General features: G+C 39.6%; 1 protein-coding gene across 1 annotated transcript in view; it reads right to left on the reverse strand.

Annotated features, from left to right (window-relative positions):
- The window catches only part of necab2 (N-terminal EF-hand calcium binding protein 2), a 131,719-nt gene that overhangs the window by 48,509 nt on the left and 57,667 nt on the right, over positions 1–25,543 (reverse strand). The window contains exons 6-7 of the mRNA XM_005750644.1: positions 17,449–17,585; positions 16,911–17,035 (exon numbers count right to left, since the gene is read on the reverse strand). Of these exons, the coding sequence (XP_005750701.1) occupies positions 16,911–17,035; positions 17,449–17,585 (262 nt within the window). The remainder of the gene's footprint in view (positions 1–16,910; positions 17,036–17,448; positions 17,586–25,543) is intronic.

The following is a 25,543-nucleotide window of genomic DNA, read 5'->3' on the forward strand; positions in this document are numbered from 1 at the left end:
TTTATTTCTATGTGATGAACTCTGCATTATTAAGTGATAAGAACAAGTAATCTGATGTCCTGTAATCATTATGATGCTATAATTTGAGATACAATAAACAAAATAAGGTTTTGTACAAAGTATCGGTATCGGATCAGTATCGTTGATACCACCCTGAATATTACTTGGTATCGGATCGGAAAGAAAATCAGTGGTATTCCACATCACTAGTGCTTGAGCAAAAACTATTTTACTTGAAGATCATCGAGATTTTTTTTGGCAACGAGCCTTTGTGTTCTTTCGGTCAATGGTGAGTTTCTCCTTGGAATTCTGTTCTGGGTTCTTCTGTGTCCTTCTGGATGACCTGTTGATACACTGTTGAAGTAATTTTGGTCGGCCGGCCACTCGTGGGAAGGTTCAGAATCAGAATCAGAAAGGGTTTTATTGCCAAATGTTGAGCAGGTTTACAACATTAGGAAATTGCTGCGGTGCTTCAGTGCAAACATACTGTCATAAATTCCGCTTAAATAGACATGAAAAAATAAAAATAAGAATTAAAGTGCTACGTAGAAAGATATATACATGAGTGCAGGTGGTGATCAGTGCCAAACATGGAATGATGCAGTGAACACAGCGTAGGGTCATGTGTTAGTGGTGCGAACAGTCATACGGTTATTGTTCATGTGTCCGACAGCAGAGGGGAAGAAACTGTTCTTATGGCGAGAGGTTCTGGTACGAATGGACCGGAGCCTCCTGCCTGAGGGGAGCAGGTCAAACAGACTGTGTCCAGGGTGAGAAGGGTCAGCTGTGATCCGAGCTGCACGCCCCAGTGTCCTGGAGGTGTACAGGTCCTGCAGAGATGGGAGTCTTCACCATTATTCCAAGTTTTCTCAGTTACTAGAAAATGAAAAAGCCTTAGAAATTGCTCTGTAACTATTTCCAGACTGATAGCTATCAATGACTTCTCATCTGTTTCTTTAGATTGTCAGATTCAAGTGTTTGTCACAGTACGGGGTCTGCAACCCAGTATTTGTGTTTCAGGTCCTGGATTAATATTCTTTGATTTAGTGTTATCGTGTTCCCCCTAGTCGTCTCCACGTGTTATACGCTTCGTTTCTAGTCTTTAGATTTCTGTCACGGTGCCTTCCCTGTGTTCTACATTTAGTTACTCTTGTCTCAATGGTTCATGGCCTCTCTGTTCCCCTAGTCAGTCATGTCTCCATGTCACAGTGTCAAGTCTGTGTCTTTGTGACGGTCTCATGTTTCCTGTTTTATTTTGATAGTTCCTTTTCCCGTGTTCAGTGTATTCAGTTTTGCTTCCTCTTTGTCTCATTATGTTTGATTAGTCCCAGCTGTGTTTCTCTCCTGTTTCCCATTCTCTTGTTACTCCCTTGTATATTGAGGCCTGTGTTTTCTTCTGTCTGTTGTTGTGTCATGCACCCTCTCTGTGTGTGTTTCCTTCATGATCCCGGTATTTCCTAGTTCTCTGTTCACAGAGCCACATAGGAACTAAGTTTTCTTAGTTTCTTAGGTTTTTGGTTTGAGTTTCATGTTTCATGTTTCTAGTTTCTTGTTTTTGGTTTTGTTTTCTGTATTAGTGTAAGAGTTTTTTTTTCCAGCAATAAAGCTGCCGTTTTGAGTTTACTTCCCGTGTACGAGTCCTGCATTTGGGTCCTACATCCTGCCTGCAACACAGCAAACCATGACAGTGTTGTTTTTTGAGCTCATTTGGCTTTAAGTGATTTTTGACTCAATCAGTCTGGCAGCAATCAGACCTGGGAGTGGCTAATAATAATAACTGGACTCAGCTTTCCAGAAAACTTGATTCATCAAAGTTAATGTATAATTAAACAATTACTTTTTTTTCACACAGATCCAAGCAGGTTTGAATTGCTTTCCCCCTCATTTAAAAACAGCATTTCATATTTACTCGGATTATCTTTGTCCAATGTTAAAATTTGTTTAATGATCTTAAACATTTGAATCTACCAAATATGTAAAAAACTAAGGAATCAGGAAGGGGGCAAAAACTTTTTCATGACACTGTGCGTATGTCAAACAGTAGTAAGTACAAAAAAGAAAAAAGCCCAGCTTCACAGAGCAAGTACTGTACAGTACACAGAATCATACCACCCTATGCTACACCGTGTGCTCTTCCTTTCACACCTCTCACTTTTCACTATCACTGTGAATGAATATTTCATATAATCTGAGAGTTTCAAAAAGGCTGATAAATAGGCAATTATATCTGTTTATCGGAAGGAACTTGGCCTGTTCAAAGACAGTAAAGAAATGGGAAGCTGGCTCCTTTGAGGGGCTCTGTTTAATTGGCTCTTATTCCAGTGTGACTTTAAGATGCCCAGCCACACAAGGTTCCACCAAATTAGCTTTGGCTTTAAGATAATATTTCTCTTTGTGTGCAAAATGTTCACTCCTCAGCAAGAAAGCCCGACACTGGGGTAGAAGAGCATATCCATCATTTGTTTTGATACTTGCTCATTATCAGTGACTGCAATATTTTTTAATGGCACCATACCTAACCCTTTGTGCATTCGTTTCAATTAATTCACAAAACTTAAGTCATTTACCAAATCAAATATGAATACAAAATATTATATTTTATTAAAGGGTTCCAAAGCAACCCACTGGGTGATGCCATACTTCAATGCATCCATCTTTATATGAAACAGTAAAGACCTGTTAATCTGGGTGTCAGATCAGAAGATTTTACTATTACTTTATTAAGTTTTATAAGAATTTGAAAAAAAATTCTTCCTGTCATTCTTTAACTCTTCATGCCATAATTTTGTTAAACCTCTTGAATAAAAGCTGAAAGTCTGCACAAAAGTTGTATACGTGTCCAAATACTTATGCACCTTACTGTATATTTGTTGTTTTCCACATTATTTGCATTGTGTCTTTTACATGCATGAATTTTTATGTCCCTATCTCTGTTTGAGTTCCAGCATGTAATTTCTTCCTCTGTGCTATAAAACAACCCAGCATGTCCTATCACTTCTGACCCAGTGGAGCGTGCATGATAGTCACAGTGTTGAGCTTTTCCTCTTCGCTGTGATGTGCTTATGTGTGTATGGCAATTATGTATCCCAGAGCCATTGCTTATGTTTGCAGTGTTGTAAGGTTAAAATGGTTAACATAAGATCTTTTATAGTTAAATGTGCAGAGAGCAACTGGACTATTCCTTTTTTTTCTCAGTATCTCCATTGAGGATGACTGCTTATTTATGTGTATTCATATGATCTGAAATCAGAGAACGAATGCTGGGGGAAAAAATTGTTTCCTTCTCATTTAACCCACTTTTGCCAAATACACCACCTCCCTCAGTTCATTCCTACTCTTAACCACTATCTTCTTCCTTCCCTGATTCCTCCTACTCCTCCCCCTCACTGCTGGCCTCTTTCATCCCCTGATGGCCCCCTCACTGCTAATTGGAGAGCGAGCTGTCCACTCTTCATTAAAAGATTTAACAGCCAGTCAATTAGGAGCTACCTCCCTCCACCCTAAACACACACACACACACACACACACACACACACACACACACACACACACACCCACACACACACACACACACACACACACACACACCAACTAAACCATAGTCTGTAGCCATGGAGACAGTTGGAGATAAAAGCCCAGTGGTCATTTTGATGGACTTAGAAAATAAGTGGCCAGCTCAATTATAGATGTGTGTGAGGAATTACAACCTTCAAATTTTGGAACAGGGTGGGGTGAGGTGGGGGGTCTCTATTGACTTTCTACTCAATTAAACCGGATTTGAGTTAGTCCACATTCGCCCAATTTAACTTTCTATTCTGTGCCACAGCGAGTGTGAAGAGAGAGTGCACATGAATCACAGAAAATTGCCATTATGTCTGAGTAGATGAACTTAAAATGTTTTTAACACTTTGTATTATATAAAAAGTTTATTTTATATATGTGTGTGTGTGTGTGTGTGTGTGTGTGTGTGTGTGTGTGTGTGTGTGTGTGTGTGTGTGTGTGTGTGTGTGTGTGTGCATCATTCTAAAGAAATCCACCTGTGAACATCCATGGTTTAGACATCGTGGTCATGGACATGTACAAACTCCTGAGTGTTCAGCTGGTCAGATAAAACTCAAGCTCTGTACAGAAAAGAGCCAAAGTCAGCACCATCTCCTGGGCTGGCTGATGGAGGCTCTTTAGTGGTGTGCAGGACATTAGTGAGGGCCTTTTATAACATGGTGATGGCTTCTGCAATCTTTTATGCATTTGCCTACCGGGGAGGTGACAGCATGAAGAGGGACAGGTAACAGCTTAATAGACTGGTTAAGAGGGCCAGTTCTGTCCTGGTCAGTGCTCTAGGCCTCATAGAGGGGGTGGGTGAGAAGAGGATGTTAGCCAAGCGAATGTCCATGATGGGCAACACCCGCCCTCCCCTGCATGAGACTGTGGAAACCATGAGCACTCTAATTCACTTTTTCTTCCTGACCCTGGTGCTACTGTAGCACCTGCATTTCCCCAGTGTGGGATTAATAAAGTCTATATCTATTTCTTGTGACTTCTTTTCTTTACAAGAAGCCATAGAAAGCACCCTATACTCATCTTTCATCTTTCACAAGTTCCTATTGTGTTCTATAAGGAACACAGGTAAACTCAACAACTCATGTTGTTGCATGTTGACTGTGTGAGCTTGTGTAGTTCCATAGTCACAGATGAATTCTGAATGCACTGCTTTGCCTAAAACAAATGAGAGATTCAAGTTTACTTAAAAGCAACAAAAAATATGAAAGAGCAACACAAAGACAGGCTGTAAACACAGTGGGGTCAAAGTAATCAGTTTCCATATGTGGGTCAGCTTTGTCATATTAAATAGTATTTTATTAAAATTACATAATACCTACTCCTTCATAGGGTGAGCTGTTAGGAATGCCACACAGAAAATGAGAAAACTGGACTGAATAAAGGCAAACTTTGTCCAAATGTGTCCAGTGTGCCAACATTTAGTACATCTACATAAAAAAAGAACTGAGGGCTATTCTTCTGCCCTCCTCACACTGGCTCACTCGCCATCTTCCATCCACTCAAAGACCGTTTCCATCGTTATCAGTGCTGGACATATTTTCAAGTATGAATTCCATCTTCCCAGTGGTTTGGAACAATCGATATTTAATGCTTATCGTACCATAATAGTCAACAGTGCGTAATACTTCTACTACAATTACTGTGACAGTAAAAAACTAAGGAAATGATGGCATCAGATGCAATCAGTGTGAAAATTCATGTTCACACTATATTTTACAGGCATAAATTGCCAGCTAGTGTGTTTCATATTTCTAAAGACATCTATCATAGCAGAATGCAAAACATCCACCAATCACAGTTACATAATGTTTAGAGCAGCTGGATATGCACAAATAAAGGGAGTGCAGCTGCATATCTGATAGAAAAAAACCCCAGCATAAAATGAAACAGCCAAGTCCATTTAGATTAGCAAAAACACACGTAGTTATGAAAAATTGTGGTATCATTTTCTATATAGACAAAGAGAAAAAAGATACAGTAGCTTACCTGAAACTACATTATCAGTAAACGCAACTATACTACTTTGGCTACATGGAAATACTGCAACCACCGTCCACCATTCACTAATCTCTCTGTGTGGTTGAGCAAAAATATTGCAGTATTATTGAGAATTTACAGTAATTTTGTCTTTACAGAGTCTTAAATGATTTATAAAGTTAAACTGGTCCCTTTTTTTGTTGTGGGAAAGTTCACACTGCAGAAACATCATCCAAACGTAAAAACTGATTTTCCTGATAGGGAAAGCTCAAATGCAAAATCTCGCTGGAATCTAAACTCCCTGTAAGAGCTGCAGGGCATGATTAAGGGTCACTTAAGACTTGCAGCAAAATCTCTGTGCAAGGGCAGAATCTATGTTTTCCTCAAGCTAAGACACGCTCTTACAGTGAATAGCCGTATGTGATGCAGACACACAAAGACACACTTGATTCTGAGTGTGCCTGAAAAAGCACTGAACAATAAACTGCAGTTCATTTGCAATTAACTCTCTTCACTAAAGTGGCGGTGCACTTAGAGCAGAAAATGCACTGAAGCACTGCAGCAGCTACAACATAGCATGAGCTGCTTAACTTTAAGTTGGAGGATATATTTAGCTCCTCATTCTCCTCTCCGTCTTACTCCTTTTCTCAGTCTTTATTTTTTGTTCCACTCATCTCCCACTCACTGCTTTTTATTTCCTTTCTGCTTCCCCTGCCTGCCTGTCATTTAGCAATGACTCTCAGACCAGTTCTGTGGGATTGTGTCATTATAGAAGTGCTATTACGGCAATAAAAAGAGCCACAAAACAACTTTACTATGACTATGGGAAAACCACTGAGAACATAATTTCTCTAATTTTATTTACTGTTCAAAGGTTTTTTTCCCCCCAACACTTGATAATAAACACCCTACGTATGGATACAGGAGAGAGGGAGATCATTAATACAGTGAAGTAACGACAATACAACTTTCAGGTCTGTTAACAAATGGCACCGGCTGTTTATATTTACAAGCTGCCGATTTTAACGCACTGAATGTCAGGGAAGAAGGAGAAGGTGAAGAAGGAATTATGGCCACTCTGGCACCCATATACAGGTGGAGGAGAAAGGAGTTGGGAGTCATTAATCAATCGCCTTGTCCTGACTGAAGACAAAGCACTGCTGACATCAAGGACCTAAGCTGTCAGTGCTGCTTTGCAGCCCACAGCACAGAAGAAAAGGTGGATGTGGGGGAGAAGAGTGAGAAAATAGGAAAAGCGATGGCGTGATGAGGTAGATGAAAGACTGAAAAGGAGTATGAAAGGTTGACTTTATACCTTTGCTTTGGTTTAGGAGTCAGGATCCATCCAACAAGTAAATATTAAAAGGGGACAGGGTATACTGATGTACAAGCATGTTCACATGCACTTGAACACTGACAAAATTTTAGTTTCCGAAAACATATTCGAGTTACAATATAATTATTAGAGATGGCACGATACCACTTTTTTATGTCTGATACCGATACCGATATCATAAATTTGGATATCTGCCGATACCGATATGAATCCGATATAGTGTTTTTTAATCAACAAAACTGTTTTTTTTAAATATCTTGCTGCATTTTGTATAAGTTCATACTTAAGTTTAAAACAACAACTACACTAAAGCTTTTCTGTTATACCTGTATGCAAAAAAATATTTCATAGTTCAGCAATACTGATCAATCTAATAAACTTAAACCTACACCATCCTCCCTATTCTGGTATTTTAAAGAGTACTTAGCGTAAATATTAAGCAACCTAACTAATAGGGTTCCAACTCCCAGCAACAACAAAAATAAATAAATAAAAAATAGGGAACCACCCCTCACGCTCCACCTCATGATGCTTAATCAACGTAATCAACCTTAATTTGATGCAGTGTGAAAAAAAATGCACAGAAATCAATTCTTTTTCAAGAAATATTAAATAGATTCAACATCTTTCTTCAACAAAATTGCAGACTGCACAGATGGTACTTTCCCAAAGGAAAAAGTACTATAGCTTACTAGGGTATATATATTAGACTTAATAGTCACTATATACAGTAATTGACTTCTATTCCTTTTACATCAAATTAAAACTTTGGGTGTCAGATAATTATTTATTAAAAGCTAGACATTTTAAATGAGAATAAGAAAGAAAAGTATGTCTTTGTGCCCCCTTTTCCCTGTTAATGCCCTATCGGCCCCCCTGGCTAAACTTTGCTAGATCCGCCCCTGCAGTTACCAGCGTCAGCTACGTAGAAAAGGATCCTCGAGTAGAAAGTAATATTAAATAAATTCTAACAACAGCTTATCAAGCTTAAACGTGCTGCTGTTGTTCAGCCGCTGGTTTCCTCTTTCTGGTGCAAAGTGGGCCAAAAACAAACAAGAGAGACGGACTCGACAGAAAAGCCGATCAGCTGATCATTAAGCAGTTTCATGATTGAAGTAGCAGCAAGACTTGTTAAGCTTAACGCAGGAATGCTTTACAGAGATGGACTTACACACTTGCTTTACTTCTCTCGGGATAACTTTGTTGGAGATGAAATGCCGGGTTGCTAGCGAAGCTCCACATGCTATCCAGACCACCGACAGGTCCCGCATGCCACAGCCGCTCTATCACGTGATGCATACTGCTCCGACGTGCTAACGTTCTGAGGCGAGTTACGGCGTGTTGCAAGTTTTGTGAGGTGCTTTCGTGATATTTAATGGATCGGATTACATTTTTAATTTTTCTCCGATATCCGATCCAGTAATTTAGGTCAGTATCGGACCGATACCGATACGTAATATCGGATCGGTCCATCTCTAATAATTATACACTTTATGTGTAGACCTCGATTCAAGTCAATTCATTTTTATTTATATAGCAACAAATCACAACAACAGTCGCCTCAAGGAGCTTTACACTGCAGGGTAAAGACCCTACAATAATAGAGAGCTCCCGCAATCAGATGATGAGCAAGAACTCTGGTGACAGTGGAAAGGAAAAACTCCCTTTTAACAGGAAGAAACCCCAGCAGAACCAAGCTCGCGGAGAGGTATCTGCCATAACTAAATAGGGACGATGGGAGGAAGAGACACGCTATTGAAGAGAGCCAGAGATTAATAATAACTAATGACTAAATGCAGAGTGGTGTTTAAACACATAGCGAGTGAAAAAAAAATGAATGAAGAAGAAAAACTCCCAAAGCTAGCTATTCCAGTGTAACTAAGGAAGGATTCAAGGTCACTTGACTCAGAGCTAAGGCAAGTTTTAAGCCTAATTTAAAGCAGAGAGGGTGTCTGTCTCCCGAATCCAAACTGGGAGCTGGTTTCATAACAGAGGGGCCTGCCTCCCATTCGACTGTACATCTGAAAACGTTTTGTGTTTTTCTTGAAGGCAAGTCAAGTTTGTATTGCTTTTCAAGTGCCTTCATCATTTCAAATGTTAATAATTAAAGGCAACATTTTGGATTTGTCTCATTAGCTCTCTTGGCCAGAGTTTATTCAATAAGGAAAGAAACTGAAAATTTTAAATTAGTCTGAGTAATTCATAATTATAAGTCACAGCGCTGTAAAATATATGGCTGGTGTAGACTCATAACTTAGCAATGGACAAAATGAATACGGCATGCATAAATTTAATTTTAGAAAAAAAATTTTTTCAAAACCGACGATGACGTTGGCGTCGGGATTTGAGTTTGAAAGCGTCTGTGCTGAATGTAGAAGCCACGTCCGAAGTTCACTATGATGCCTCTGTCTTTCTAAATGGAGGGAAAATAACTGCGTGTGTATATGTAAGCATGTAAAAACTGCAGATAGTAAGATTAATAGCAACAGTATTTTGTCTATATCCACCATTGTAGAAATTTATCTCATATAAACAACGTGGTGCACAGTGTGACGTCAAAAAAGACTCACACCTTTGACGTTGCATGACTAAATGTCCGTTTTCCTCATCCACACGTAAAAGCGAACACTGAGTTTTTGAAAATCTCCACCCTGGCAGGAGTTTTTAAAAATCTAAGTAACCCTTCAGTAACCCAAAATGGCGTTTACATGTGGATGAAAGGCAGAAAAAGCAGCGTTTTCAAAAATACCTGTGTACGTGTGGACGTAGCCATAGTCACTTGCATGACAACATTTGATCAAAGCACTTTCAATTTGGGTGAAACACTCAGTTTTTAGCCTGACCAGTGACAAACAAATCCATCAGAGATAAAGTAAGAACAGACTTTCAGAAAAATACAGAAGGGTTCAACACATTTCACTACAAAAAAAAAAAGAGAAAAGCAAAAGATTAGAGAATGCCATAAAAATATCTCAAAAAAGGCAAACAGTGTCGTTTGGACAGATAAAACTAACCTGCAACAGAATTACACAGAGACAGAGTTTGGAGAAAGGTCACAATCTGATCCATACAACTTCACCTGTGAACACTGGGGGCACTGTTATGCACGGCATGCAGTGGTGCTGTGTCAGTGATTATTGATGACGTGACAGAAGATGGAAATAGCTCAAATTCAGCCACGCATGCAAAACTGAGTGAAAAGTGCCTCAGACTATAGGTGGAAACTAAGCCAAAACATACTGTGAAAATGAACAGGGACTTTTTCAAGGTCAGGAAGTGGAATATTCTGAAACAACCAAATCAGTCTCCTGCTTTCAACTCCATTGTGGATGTACTTCACCTAAAGAAGATAAAAGTAAAAAGTGGGCAGAAAGACCCAAAACAACATCTTAAGACAGATGCAGGTACGACCTTTACTGCCAGACCCTTCAGGCGATGTCTGACCAAGCATCAGGAGGTGGAAACGCACAGTCCCATGGAAACCCATGAAGTGACATTTAGGCTCCTGAAAATATGGGACTGTGTAACAAACACTTGTAACCAGCCATTCTGCTATTGAATAGCTGTTAATGGAGCTGCTGAAATACAAACTGATGATGCTCATAGTTGGACATGAGCACAAGTTTAATGTGCCTTTTTACACCACCAAGAAAATGAGCTATCATTTAGTTTGACGTTGAGCTCGTCGCCCACCATGTGTCTGACTGTTTGCTAGGTGCTGTTTTGGCCTGAAGCAAGGCGACCCAGCAGTGCTATAACAGACGTTCACAAATGAGGTTTTAGTTCAGAGCAAGAGCTCCGCAGATGATGCCCAGAACGTGACCAGTTTGTACCAAGTCAGTATGATCTAGCACAGAAAACTTCATTTTTCTGTTAAATTTTCAGCACAAATATTTCCAGGCCTGTGACTGCATCATGCTGTTCAGTGGCCTTTTCTGTTCCCAACATATCCCAGGACACACTCCGACAGATGACAGCTGCTTGGATTCACAAAGTGGAAGAACTGAAAAACAGACAGTTCGTGCTGTCACCTTTGTGAAAGTCTCAAATTGATTTTTCTTCTATGAAGAACTTGAACTGAAAAACTTTTTTTAAAATTTCTTTTTACTGTCATCCGTGTAAAACTATCCAACTACTTTTTATGCACTTGGTTACCTTGGTAAAAACAAGAGAAACAGAAAAGCTGAAGCAACAATAATTACACTTTTTTTTGCAGATAGATGCAAAAAAAAAAGTTGTGTTGAATGCAGTTTACATAACTAAGAATAATAACACTAAACAGTGCCAGTAAAGTGGACTGTATCCTCACTGAAGAAGTGTATCGTGTACAAAGAATGATACAAAAGCTAATCCTTAAAGACAAAAACTTTTTGGATAAAACTCTTCAGAGATTACTCGGCACTAAATGTTTTTTTTTCTATCAAATGAGCAAAAAAAAAAAAAAGAAAAAATATATAATATGCACTTTGATGGGCTTTAAACGTTCACTGTGAGCAAGCAAAAAAGAAACAAAGCTGAGATGAAATTCAGCAGATTTTTGCTTTTGGTGCAGACTCTCTTCATGAACTACGATGCTCCACCGATTTACCAAAGACGGTTTTTAATCACAAGTTGTTACTAATGACATTAGTAAGTTTTCTCTTTTACACAAAGGTACAGAGTCACATTAATGAGTAGTAAGTGCCTGTGCTTACCTTCCATTTAGTGTTAAAGTGGCTGCAATCTTTTTAATTTACAGCTTGTTTTGTAAGTTTTCGATTTTTTGGATAAAGTTTGTTTTCCTTGACTGAATCACTGTATTATACATACACATCATATGCAACATCCACCAGATGCTGCTTTATTATCCAGCATCCAGCAGCACACTGAATATGCCACTGTCAATGATCTGTGTCATCTCTTCCCCATAGTGTGTACAAAAATATCTGCACTTGCATCAGGGTTAATGACCAAATATCCAAGAGTGAGTTCTTAAGAAGAATTTATACAACTCAATAAAAATAACCCCTTTTTGTCCTACACAGAATCTTAATCAACAGTTTACCAGCTTGAAGCTTAACAGCGATGGCGTGATTGCAGGGATATTTAAGAAACTCCTGAGCAAAGGAGAAAAAACCTCCAGGCGATTTCACATTTCATTTTAGTTGAACCCTTTAGCTTAACAGACACACTTTTTCTCACACAAAGAAAAATAGATATATTGCAGATGATTTAGCTACTAGTAAAGTTACATTTACAGTCCTTGGGCATCCACATAATAACACATCTAATACACTAACAACTAGCTTTCAACTAGCTTAGAGCTTGAAAATGTTGAAAATGGTATCACGTTTTTTATTTAATGCTACAATATGATGAAAAAGGCATCAGTTTAAAAAGGAAAACAAGAAAGAAGAACAAGAAAAAAAAATACCACTATCAACGATGCTTTAACATTACCTACTGTACAATCTGAGACTCCAAACAACAACAGTAGTTGATATCCACTGCTACAGTGCAACACGTCTATTAACATTTCTGTGGGCCGGGAGTACCAACACGTTACCCTGACTAATGCAAAAAGTAGCTGTAACACTGTGTGTATCATGCATGAGGAAGAATTTCTTGAGCCACAAGGTAAACAAACTTTGGCAGAATGACAAAGCTGTGTCAACACAAATCAGCGCTCTGTCTCATAGTCTGACTGCAGCTCTCCATATCTGTATGTATGTCTGTGGCATCCCATTGAAACACACAGATTTACTGACACCAAGGTAGCCATTAGCAGCACTCTTCTCACCTAACTGCAGCAGAGGGGGTACTAAATCTCAAAAACCTGTCATGGCAACAAACTCATATAGGCTTAATTTTTGTTTTATGTTCAAGTCTGAGCCAAAATGGGCCATGCCACACAAAACTGGAGCACTGTTTATGACATCAGCCACATGCTGTGACAGTGAACATTTTTCATACTGTGTGACCAGTTAAGGAGACAAGTCAAGCTACTCCTAACAGCAGAGTCCCCCGTCACAGACTAATATTATGTGATCGCCACGCAACATTTAGTTAAACCCCAGCAGATCATTCTCTCTTACACTGATAACAAAATAAATCAGTAATGGCTTTGACATCTTCACAATTGTCTGTCAGATTTAACCAAATTGAAGATATCAGAAACTAATTCAAATTTTCAAGTCAATAAATCAACAAAACATTTGAGCTGAGACAACACTCTCACTGCAACAGCTTCTTAAAGAGGACGAACATCTGTAAACAACTGTAGAGGGTACTGTAATTTTACTGTATGTCATTAAAATGACATAAAGACCTTGAGGTAACAGTGTTGAACTTCGACTAACACTGATAATTTCTAAATATATCAAATAACCCATACAATGAATTATTTTTTATTTTGTAAACCCAGGTCATCTTGTACCCTTTTCAGCTTCACGTCCTCTTTGTTAATGCTCCTGCCTTTTCTGAAATATCCTTTCATCTTCACATACACCTCCCCTGTGGCTTTTCATATTTACCAAACTGTCTTTAATCTTTCATATTCTAGAGTTTTATTTTGCTTTGGGGTATTTCTTGTGCATGCCCTCCTGACAGTTTTTTGATAGTATTAGGCATTGTTTGGATTTCATGTCTTTCTTTCGCCTGTCACTTGCTGCCATGTTTGCTTCATGGGCCGCATTCCTGCTCTGTACATTAAAACAGAGATTACTGACTTTTATCTTGTCATCTGTCAGATCCCCGCCTTTGAGTCAGCTTGAGCTCGTGTATAATATGGTTGTCTCCCTCCTTTGAGGGTTTCCTCTCACCTGAGCCTCCACTTATCAGTTTTTTCACTCTTCCCTGTGAATATTTGTGATGACACTGTTATGACTACTTTAATCAAATATATATGTTTATATAATCTGTATTTTCTTTCACAAGAATCATTAACAGGTTAATAATCCAATTAAAAGAGCTGTGAAAAAAGTAAATGAATGAGTTTATTTGTGAATTAATGCACTAATAATTGCCTTACGTTAGATTACAAGGACTTCACTACCCATAATGCTCTTATAAGTTATCTAGCAATGTAAAGATATTACTTTCTAAACACAAGAAACTAGTTAAGCCTGTGAAATATGTGTATTTCTGGTTTACATTGACTAGAGAAAATGTCTCGTTTCAAGCGTAGGGTCTCTTCTTGTTTTGGAGCCACTGTGAGATAGCAGTAATTCCCTTTGCAGTATCAAGAAAATTACCCGAATACATCTGGAAAAATAGCGGCAGGGCTCACTCAAACAGACAATGATTACGATTCTGCAGTTCAGATACTCCAGAGTAGATTTAGAAAGAAGGTTCTCATTGGAAATGCGCATGTGTCAAAGCTAGTGAATCTCACTCATCCAGTGTTGGTGCACTGAGGCAGTTATATGATGAATGCAAAATTCAAATTGGGAGCCTAGAGTCAATGGGACTGGTATTGGATACCTGTTAAAGATGCTACTAGAGGACATGACTCTTGGTTGTAACTGTCAGAATTGAGCAGAAGACAAATGGAAGGTGGTGGATGTTCTTCAGGACTATCAGAGTGGATAGAGAACTTGGCAAATGATGACCTCGTACAATCAGACAAAGAGCCTCTCTGCTCACAAGCCATGCAGGAAATCATCGTCCTCCAGTGACATGAAACTAAAGAAACCATGAATGGCACCCATCCATGCACTGAAATCACATTTGTAGAAGATGAAGAAGCTAGGCAGGCACTTTGTATGATTCGGAAATATACTGCAAGGCAAAGGACGAGTCATTTGTAACATGTGGAGGCTGGCATCACATATCTATTTGTGAGGAAAAATGAGGCACATCCATGTACGGAGTCTAAACAGACAATGTCATTTTGCCAGTACTTTCCCATCAGAAAAGATGAAGCCTGACAATGAGAACACTCTGTTGTTGCATTCTGCCAAAGCGTGGGGGGTAAGGAACACGTGTAGGATGATAGTCTGTTTCTCGCTTTATGGAGGAAGTCAGAAGAGCTTTGATTGTGACAATGCAGCGATGGTGCTGGAACGACCAATCATCAGACAAGGGACATTTAACCTCTGCACATTTGGCTCTGTAACATGTGAAGCTCAGCTTGGAAACCATCTGGCATAAACTGCAATATACCGAAATAGAAACAGCTGCAACCTCTCAAGTGTGCACTTGCATTAAAGGTTCACCACGATTTCACACAGAGGGAGGTGAAGAAGTCTAATATTTGCACACTTCCCTGGCGATACAAAACCTAACTTTTTGTGGCAGCTGCTCACATTGCTAGTGACAGATAATTAAGGTCAGATACATACAGACTGGTGTCATTAGATTATAACCTTGCACGGGCAGTTTGGGACACTGTAATAATTTCCATCATGAATTCTGAAAATTTAGGTCACTGAGAATCACATATGAAAAGTCTGGGAGTGAACGAATGAACGAAGCTGCTCTGACAACAAAACAACTCTGGGCAACTACCGCACTGGCAAGAAATGGTTAAAAAGGTTTGAAAAGAAAATCAAAAAAGATATCAATGAAGTGATGGAGGACAACTCGACAAAAGGGATGGTGAGGATGTGCAAAGGAATAATAAATCACTATTAAACATTCAAGCGTAATACCTGAAAAAGGATAAATTAGTCCCTGAATTTAGGAAGTCCCTGTCTAAAGGAGTGCTTCTGCACATATCAGCATCATAACTGGATTGGGATGCTGGGAGATTTCTGTGGTTTATGGCACTGTTAACAGGAGTTGCATGTGCTCAGAATGACCAGGGCAGTGCCCAGCAGAAGGAAGGACATTTAACAATACCCAGTGGTGATAAAGACCATCAGAACCTCACTTTATGTGAATGACTTTATGCAAGTTTGCAGGAGGTGTCAGTGGCTCACTCAGTGACAGCAACATGAGCACAGAGTCTGCTGCAGGCATGGCCTGTGAATAACAGGCTCTCTAGATCTGATAGTGAAGCAGTAGATCTCTAAAATTCACATCATTTCACTGGCAAGGCAGACATTTCACACATTTGTTTCAAGGTAGATGTTGTGCTTTTAGATTTAAGACAAAGGTTGGACAACAGAAAGTGGCACCACTTCCACTGTTGTTGATTTCGGAGGATTATGCAAAATCATCGGGGCGTATTATGCCAGAGATCCAGCTCCCTTTCAGCTGGATCTCTGGCATAATACGCCAGAATAACGTCAATGAACCACAAGAGTTCAGTGTTCAGACATTACATAAAGTTTTGTTAGCAGTCCATGAGTCAATTGTATTTCAGGGTCCATTCACTAAAGAAAATGCCTGACTTTTAAGTACATGTCTCAACGAATAAATTCCAAAGTAATTAGACTAAAGTACAAAAACCATATTGAAAAAAATGTGAGGTGTCACTTTTTGGAAAAGCAATTTGTTTGAAGGGTACAAAGTGTCAAAGTGAGGGTACAGTGTTGCGCTAACTACCAGCTGGTGAAGGATGACACAGAGAGAAAGACCAACAGAGTAAAAGAGAGAGAAAAAAGGAACTTTTAGTGCTCTTGCACATCCTCATATAGAAAATCACCAGACAGTCAAGTGCTGAGTGGACTAACACACTCTTATCCTTAAATTGTAACACCTTGTGGGATATGCTGAAAAAAATAAACTCCCCATGTTCTCTCTTTTCTTCCTTAGCCATCGCTTTCTTTATTCGCCATCTTCCTCCGCTGCTTTTAGTTCAGCTCTTGACTCCTCAAAAACCCGTTCCCTCATTTCCATGAGAATTTCTCTACGCTGCCCTTTCCACTACGGGGAAGCTGCATCAGACCTGTGCAGGTGGCTGATTTAGGTGTTTTACAATGGAGCATAAATTACATAAAGATAAGTGTGTGTGCAGTAAAATTGATGAGTAACAGTTAGAGTTTGATTTCTGCTCAGTCAGAACGCTGTAACCTTGCTAAAAGGATGGGATGTGAAGCTAATTACATGAAGGATGGCCTCTAATCATGCAATCTTCAGCGTGTGCTTTAGTGTGTGTGTTTGCAGTTGTCACCTGAAGCAGTATTGATGGTCCTGACAGCCTCCCTGGCGCTGACTCTGTTATTAGGGGGATAGTCAGGGACAGTGTTTTCGTAGTGCTTCCCTGACATCCGTGGACTCACTTTGGCAGGTAGATGACTGAAAAATAGAGAGATGGAGAAGGATGGAGAGGAGGGAAGGGGGAAAAGAGAATTAGATAAAAAAGTGAGGAGGAGGAACGGAGAATAGAAGACAAAAAAACAATAAAATGCCTTGGATTTGGAGAATTGGCTTACGCACGAGTGATACAAAAGAGGAATGAAGGTGAGATAGAAGGTGATGAAAATGTGATGAAGGAGATGAAAATTGGTTTCTGTGTGTGCGTGCAAGAGTGACAGATGTTTTAACCAAAGACGATTTGTGCTTGAAACACTGCCTGGTTCCCATTACAGCCGCTGACAATCTGAGTTTTACACATAATACCGTGACACATGTGCACAGTCACGAACAAACACACATGTGCACATTCCCAATTTCACACATAACAGCCAGCGATCCCCTCATTGGCTCACCCTGATTGGCTGTGCTGCTCATCAATGGCATCCACGGCACTCTCCACAGAGCTCAGGAGAGACTGGATCTGATTGGCTGACTCCTTCAGCAGGAAACGGGTAACAAATTGCTCCACGTTGGTTCCCCTCTCATACACCTGGAGAGAAAAAAAAAGGATTGACAGCGTGTGTCATATATAATTTGAGTTGTTCTGTCAAAAGATGTAACATCAAAATGTCTGTGAAGTCAATGTTTTCTTCCCCTTTCATCATGTCCTTCACACATCACAGCGCAGCACTGCAGCCTTCCTGTCCGTTACTATCCTGAAGAGACTTTTCAGCTCAAATCTTATTTTGCTTCTTCCTTGCATTCATTTAATGGTTGATTTGCTTCTCGCAGTGGACAGACAGCAGATAGGGAGGCAAAAATAACAAGTAAAAACAGACTAGTGCACTGTATTTGGAGAACATGACAGCTGGTAATGGATTATTGGATAATGAACGACTTGAGACGTCTATACAGACAGTTGATTATTTGACTTTGTGGATGTAGTGTGTTGCAGCTGCAGTGAAAAAGGAAAGGTTGGTGTCACTGAAACTTTGAGACAAGCGTTGTCTTTCACAAACGGCCACTACTGTGTGATGCTATTCTGCTGTGTGTGCTAATTACTGTAAATGATATATATAAATAAAGCTTTTACTTTTAGAATTTAAGAAGCACTTGTGCCTTAAAGGAAATGTTGAATTATGGAAATCTTGTAGCCCCATAGGGACACGAAAATGTGACTTCCTACTTCCTACTGTTTCAGTTCAGATTCAGCAGACAAAGACACGAAGCCGCTGAAACAATATTCTTCTTCTCTAGCAATACACAAAGGCATAGCAGCAAGAAAGGCGAGAGATCAATAAAGTCATCAGTTGTCAGCATCATTCACCGTTCTACTACAATACTGTTCCACCCGATTTACACCAGCCGCCTTAGATGAAGTGCATCAGTCTGTTGGTATTCAGCTTTCCCAGAGCTGTTTTAAATTGTGTCATGAGTGGCTATGAGTCCTTGAACAAAAGCATATTTAAAATAAATGAGAATCCAATAATAAACGACAGACCTGTGAATGTGGAAAATTTGGAAAAGTTTTTAATTTTTTTTACCTCAATCAAACATTTTCAAAGACAGAAGCTAAAAAAAAGACAAGTGACATCCTAGTGAACGCATCAAAGCAGGCGTCCCTGAGCTGCTCCGCTGATAGTGTGAACACAGCAAACTGTCAAAGGAGTTGAGTGTTTCAGATAAGACTGGCACTCCTGCTTTAACTCTGATGACCTTATCACAGCGACCACTTAATTATTTAATGGCGTGAGGGTGTGCTTTAAATAAATTTTAAAAAAGCCAGTCCATTCAAAATGAGTCGCAGCACATCTGTCAGTTCTGGATTTCAAGCTGTGTGCATGAGGCTGTACTTTAGTTTACTGCAAGTTACAGTTTGCATTTAAAGACTTTAAGGTAGTGTTTTGGTTTTTCTTTGTTCTCTTTCTCTCTCAAAAAATTAATCTAAATTCTAAAAGATTGACATGAATAGTTCATTTTCGCTCCAAGTTGGGAACATTAGCATGTCAGTATAAGAAATTGAAGAGTTATTTCCAAGGCTAGTGGTTACAGTATATGTAAACATGTATGTAAAATAAAGCGAAACTAATAAGAGTATGTTTCTAAAATTTTAACCCTCATTATTTCTACTGTACCAATATTTGACCATATGATTAAGTAATTTAGGTCCTGGTAACCCATCGAGGGCAAACTGTGGCTCTTACCACTTGCTGGTTGGGAGTTTTGTTCCCAATTGCCCTGAAGATCCTAAATTGGACCAGTAGAAGAAAATGCATGGAAGTGTTTTTATTCATCCATATTTGAAACTGTTTTAGTCAGAATATAGAAGGAGAAATACACAGCTGCAGCTCTAACATATTTTATAGCAAAAATAAAGCCCAATAAATCATAAACATAGTAGTACTAGGCAGTCTATTTGATGAATGTGCCATGTCTGGCAAACTTAAAAGTAGAAAAATGAAAAGAAAAAAGCATCAGGCTGCATTTTAAGAATAGATAAAATCTGGTAGTGGTGGTACTGGATCTCCAGGGAGGAAAGCATCAAAAAAATATCCATCCATCCATCCATCCATCCATCCATCCTCTGGAGTCTGGAGCCTATCCCAGCTACCATAGGGGGGTGGGGTACACCCCGGACAGGTTGCTAGCCTGTTGCAGGGCCACCACGCAGAGATAGACAACTATTCACTCTCACATTTACACATATGGACAATTAACTTAACTGCATGTCTTTGGTGGGAGGAATCTGATGTACCCGGAGATAACCCACGCAGACATGGGGAGAACATGCAAACTCCCCACAGAAAGGCCCCGGCGAGATTATGGTGCGTCAAAGCTAATCACCTGGAAACATTTCAAAGTCAACCAAAGTATTTTCCACCAACTCATGGAGCAACTTCAGCTTAATTAGCTAACCGGACACAGCTGAACCAATTTGCTTCACCCAGATGTCTTCAGTCTGCAAACTTAAGAGATGGTGACAGAATTTGAATTCTATTTTTGCTGCTAACGTTGGGGCCTGACAAAGAAATAAAACTGCCAGCTTTCATGTACTGCTTAAGACATGTTTAAGGCCAAAACCTTTTCAGAATAATACATGAAAACCTGACTATTGAACACCAGGCCATAACTGACTGCACATGTACTCTAGAGAGTGGAGTCAGTCGGTCATGTCAGCTTTACTGTCAGGAGTCACAGTGCAGTGATTCAGGAAGACAATTAAGGTTCCTGTGCATTCACCCATTCTCTGCTGCACTCTAATCAAAGACAAACGCTCCTGTGAGACAGCGAATCACACAGGCCTCTGTATTGACTTCCATTATCATAGTCAATGACTTCCACACATGCACACAAGCAAGCATACACTGAAAGAGCCAAACTCATCCGTATCTGTGTGCAGAATAGTCCAGTCAGCTAGTTCTGATTTTCAAAAGCATCCAATAAAAGCTCAACTATCTGTAAAACAGCAACCAGATTACAGAATTTAGGCTTGTGGTCCAATTTGTACTTACTGTTTTATTCAGGAGGCGCCAATGACACATTAATGACTACCACGCTGAGATTCAATTATTTAAGAGGGATACACATCTGAATAAACAGAAATGAAAAAGGAGAATCTTATGAGTTTTATTGAATAGTTTATGACGGTGTTGCGAGTCAATTGTGGACATTTAGTCTTAAAATTGGAAAATGCTGATAAAGTCTTGCCATTTATTTGATATATTCAACATGCTTTGTCTTTAGTTAGACAAGCTGAGTTCTAGCATTTATAGCAAACAAAAAAAATATTGGTAGGAAATTCCCTCTGGGTAAATGTAAATGCATGTGCCTTATAAATCAGCAGATTTGCAAGAAGGATGAGCTAAGATATAAGAATTATGATGGTCGGTAGAGGCAAAATAATAGATGAAGGCTGAGATATAACTGCCCTTAGCACAATTATCCAAATGTTCATACACAAAACAGACACAAGATTTAACACAAGTCAGGGCAACTCAGGGGGTTGGGAAGCTCATCTGTAACCGGAAGGTTGCCAGTTTGATGCCCCCAGCTCTCTCTGTCCTGGTCGTTGTGTCCTTGGGCAAAACACTTTACCCTACCGCCTACTTGGCCAGAGGGGCTGATGGCGCGATATGGCAGCATCGCTTCTGTCAGTCTGCCCCAAGGCAGCTGTGGCTACAACTGTGGTTTGCCTGCACCAGTGAATGAATGAATAGTGGAATTGTAAAGCGCTTTGGGTGCCTAGAAAAGTGCTATATAAATGCAATCCATTGTTGTTATCATTAACAGAGCCATTATCCACAGACTGGATGGAAATGAATGGATGTGTCACAAACAACAAGAAGCTTATTTGTTTCCTTGTCGATACCGTGTCACCCCATACATATATATTACCATATTATGTCGTTGTAAGTTTTAAGCATTGATAAACCTAACATGAAGACAGATTTCAATCTCACATAAAATGGAAAAGTGCATGAGCTCATATGAACGTGTATGCAAGATCGCTGATCATAACTGTAACATTTGGGCACTACTTGCAAAGGTTTGCATCAAAGCAAACCATGAAAATAAGATTTGACAAACTGGAGAGTTGTAGGGACACACAAGCTACCAAGAATATGAAGTATGAAATTTTAAAGGCACTGTGCAGAATTCAAAAAATTCTCAATTTGGGTATCCAAAAACATGCCACCAGTATAACTTCAGAGAAAATGGAGTGCCTTAATGGCCAAGGCGTTTAAGGCCTAACAGTTCTGTGGCACACCATTCCACATCTCTCCCTCTCTCCCCCATTTTTTCTGTCATTGCTGCACTAAAGAATTACATTTATTCAAATTAACCGATGTAAACATGAAATTGAAAATCACGATTAGTGTAAAGCAATGCACAGAAGTGTGTAAAACAAAAGCAATGGCTCAGCTCCATTTATGAAAACCTGCCACACAGAACAGATACAGCAACACTACAAGAGGCCCCGGGGCTGTAAACAGTATAACAAATATATTTTTATGCTATTACAGTTGCAGGCAGAGTTTTTTTCAGCTTTTTTCACGAAATCATTTTCCAGGACATTTTCAGTGACATGAGGCTGTTATAAGAGATCACGTTTGTGTCCTTACTGAAAATGTCCCTTTAAATTTTAGCCACTTCAAAGTAAAAACACATGTTGCTGTTTTAAATACAGCGGGTGCTGACAATGAATACTGGCCCTTTTTTTCCCTTTGTAGAATTAAGTGATGAATAAAAACTACTGCATTATTTTTCAACGCCACTAACAACTCTACTTTTAGTGCTTGATGTATGTGTTAACAAGGTTAACCGAGAAACAACCTAAATAAACCTTTTTTATTGACCATTCTAAAAGTACAGATGGAAAAATACGACCAAGAAGTCAGCTGCTACAATGCTAACAGTACATAAAGCAACTGTTTCGTAGAATTGCCGATCTATTTAATGCTGCGAACAGTCATTATGCATCCTTAAAGTACAAAAGTAGAAAATTTACAGATACATAAAGTTCCGACTAGGTGCTGATAAATACACAAAGCAGTCAAAAAACTGTGCAGGGCGTTTTAAACTGTTTTAAAGATCATGACTTAACAATGGAGGCCATCTGATGAGCCCCTGTATGACACCAGGCTGTATAACATGTGCCATTTTACCAGACATTAATAAAATTTGGTTTACCACATCTGAAACTATCCAAACTTTTAAACACATTTTCACCAGTTAATGATGTTTATGCAGCTCAAACAGCTGCAGAACACTTTAAAATATGCAGTGAATGCAACATGTTTTAGGTAGCGTGTATATCCACCGTGGTCCTCCCCATTCTTCCTCAGTTATCCTGCCCCCTCCTTGCTCCCTCTTTCAAATGTTTCACATGGACCCAGCTACAAAACCCAGGATATGAAAACTGTGATCTATAATTCACACAGATCACTGACCCAGGAGGAGATACACCCTCCCTCTCTCAGCTGGCTCCCTGAACACGACCTGGTAATTAGCTTTGTGTATTATTCCTAGCATCTATAAGTGTGTCTTTATCTCATAGATAAACTGAGTTACAGTGTTACTGTGTTGAAATACAAAGCTCTCCTTCAAACCGTCACGACGGTGAGGCTTAACATTTTTATTGTATTTTGATGCCTCTTCCAAACAGCATTGTGCCAGAGACTTCCTATGAAATGATGCATATGCGTAAAGCAACAATATGCCCTGACAGAGTTTTTATTCCAGCACGGAGGTGGCTTTGTTGTTAGAAAAATTAAAAATAAAGGTCTTTCTTTAACTTACCCGGTTGAGCATGGGACTAATGTGGCAAAAGGCTGCAGGAGCCTGGGTGTGATTCTGCCCCACTGTCCAATAAAAGTGAAAAATAGTCCAAAAGTATTTTTTTCAGTAAAACTAATTTATTCAGTTACTAGTAAGAGACTGCGTCAGGGAGGTCACTCAGTCCTTTGTATGTGCCTGTGATATTTCATCCTGCTCTCTTGCATTTCCCTCATTTTCTTAAGGTTACAACAAAACTCCTCGTTAACAACCTACGCATGTGTTCAGCCCCCCCCACCCTTCTTCTCTCTTTCTGACACACACACACACACACACACACACACACACACACTTTGTAGCAAGATGGAGGTGGCTGATTACAGAAGATTGTAGGTGGTAATCAGTGATTACAGAGGTTGTTCTAGTTAGGGGAAATTATTCCACCCTAGGCCCATCCCTGATGGGGTCACAAAAGCTTTGTGGAGAGGCAGTGGTGACATGTTCATCTCCAGTATGATTGACACGAGTGGCTACTCGTGGCTACAGTTACCTTCTGTTATGGCCTAAGGCAAACCAGGTAGCATAATGCTCTCTTCGAAACTGTGATAAAAACCTGCATCCCGGTAGAAACAAACTATAAGAATATCACCTCTGCTTCACATCCAAGCTCGAGATCTGGGGCAGCAAATTAAAAGAAATATAGCAGCATCTGAAATACATTATTAGAGAAAATTATAAAACCTTTAATGAATTCATACCAAGGATGCACTGTTCGGTAAAGTAAGAACTTCTTCTTACTTCTTACTCGATTTGCTTTTATGTGCCTTGCAAAATTGACTTCATTAAACTCACTGACTTCATGCAAACAACCTCAGTGCAGTGTGCTTTGCAGACAACATCAGGCCATTTGCCATATGCTTCCCTTGCACTTTAAAGCTACACATCGACTTCATTAATTCTAACAAAATGGGAGAGGAGAAAAGAGGTTAACCTAAGAACCTCTGCTCACAGCAGCATCCACCAAGATGTAATGACTGGGTTCTGCATGATGAAACAGTGAGTGGCTCGCCCATTTTAGTAAAGCCCCAAATCAAGTTGTGATTGTGGTGCTGTTCAGTCTTAATAATGTAACAACGGTCTTCACAGTTCACTGTACATCAGGGCAGAGACAAAGCTGTTGCTGACCATCTCTCAGACAGATGGCTGACATAGAGGATGTAAGTGTTGGTATCGATCCACTGATAATTCGTTATATCCTTCAGCTTAGCGTGAAGGAGCACGATCAGTCTCAAAGGAGAGAAATTGAGTGAGAGCTCTTAGAAGGGAATGGATGTGCAATCAGGTTTGAAAAAAAGAGACAAAAAAAAGCTCTATGGTATCATGTTAGATAAACAGCTGGTGCAGTGGTGGGCTGCTTCAGTAGGTCCTACAATGTTAACTTAACTCTTTACCCTTTGAAAGTCAACCAAAAGTAACCCTTGAATTTTTTTCTGACACAAGTGGTTTCTGTCTGTCATATTTCAGGCGTGCTTGTAGAACAAAATGATCGGGTTTGCATCATAATGTAGTGACACTTGGAATAACCCGGAAACTATTCTAATGGCCGTCAAACCACATCTTTATACACATATACTGAAGTGTTACAACTTGTCATTAAGGTTACACGGGAGGTCCTTAAATGTCGTCTTTATGGGGGAAATATTTAACACAGTTGTGCAAATTTCTATGCTTTTTGTTTTTCAAAATAAAAATTTAAAAACATTCAATTAACTCTGGGTGACCCAGCGATTTCTTGCAGGGATCAGGCCCCAGCTTGTGTCCAGGAAGCATGCTCTGCTACATGTCACCCGTCGCTTGATGCCTGATTTATGCTTCAGTGGGAAATTTACTTAGGATGTAACCAGAAACCCCTCTTAATCCTACATTGCAACCTTCCACATAACCTGGCAAGAACAACTCCCAAGAAATATAACTACATGTCAGGTCAGTGCAGCACACTGTGAGTCTGATTGGCATGGAAGAAAAAAAAGATTATTAACAGTCATGGGGAGCTCAAAGTTTCATCATAAGAATAATAAGACAAGAAGAAAGTCAAAAGTGTCAAAGTAGTGAAACACAGAGCGCCAGCTACTTTGCTACCCTGAGAGAAGAGAAGAGAAGAGAAGAGAAGAGAAGAGAAGAGAAGAGAAGAGAAGAGAAGAGAAGAGAAGAGAAGAGAAGAGAAGAGAAGAG

This window comes from Pundamilia nyererei, unplaced genomic scaffold, assembly GCF_000239375.1.
Source record: "Pundamilia nyererei isolate P.nyererei 1_Seehausen unplaced genomic scaffold, PunNye1.0 scaffold00283, whole genome shotgun sequence".
Lineage (NCBI taxonomy): Eukaryota > Metazoa > Chordata > Actinopteri > Cichliformes > Cichlidae > Pundamilia > Pundamilia nyererei.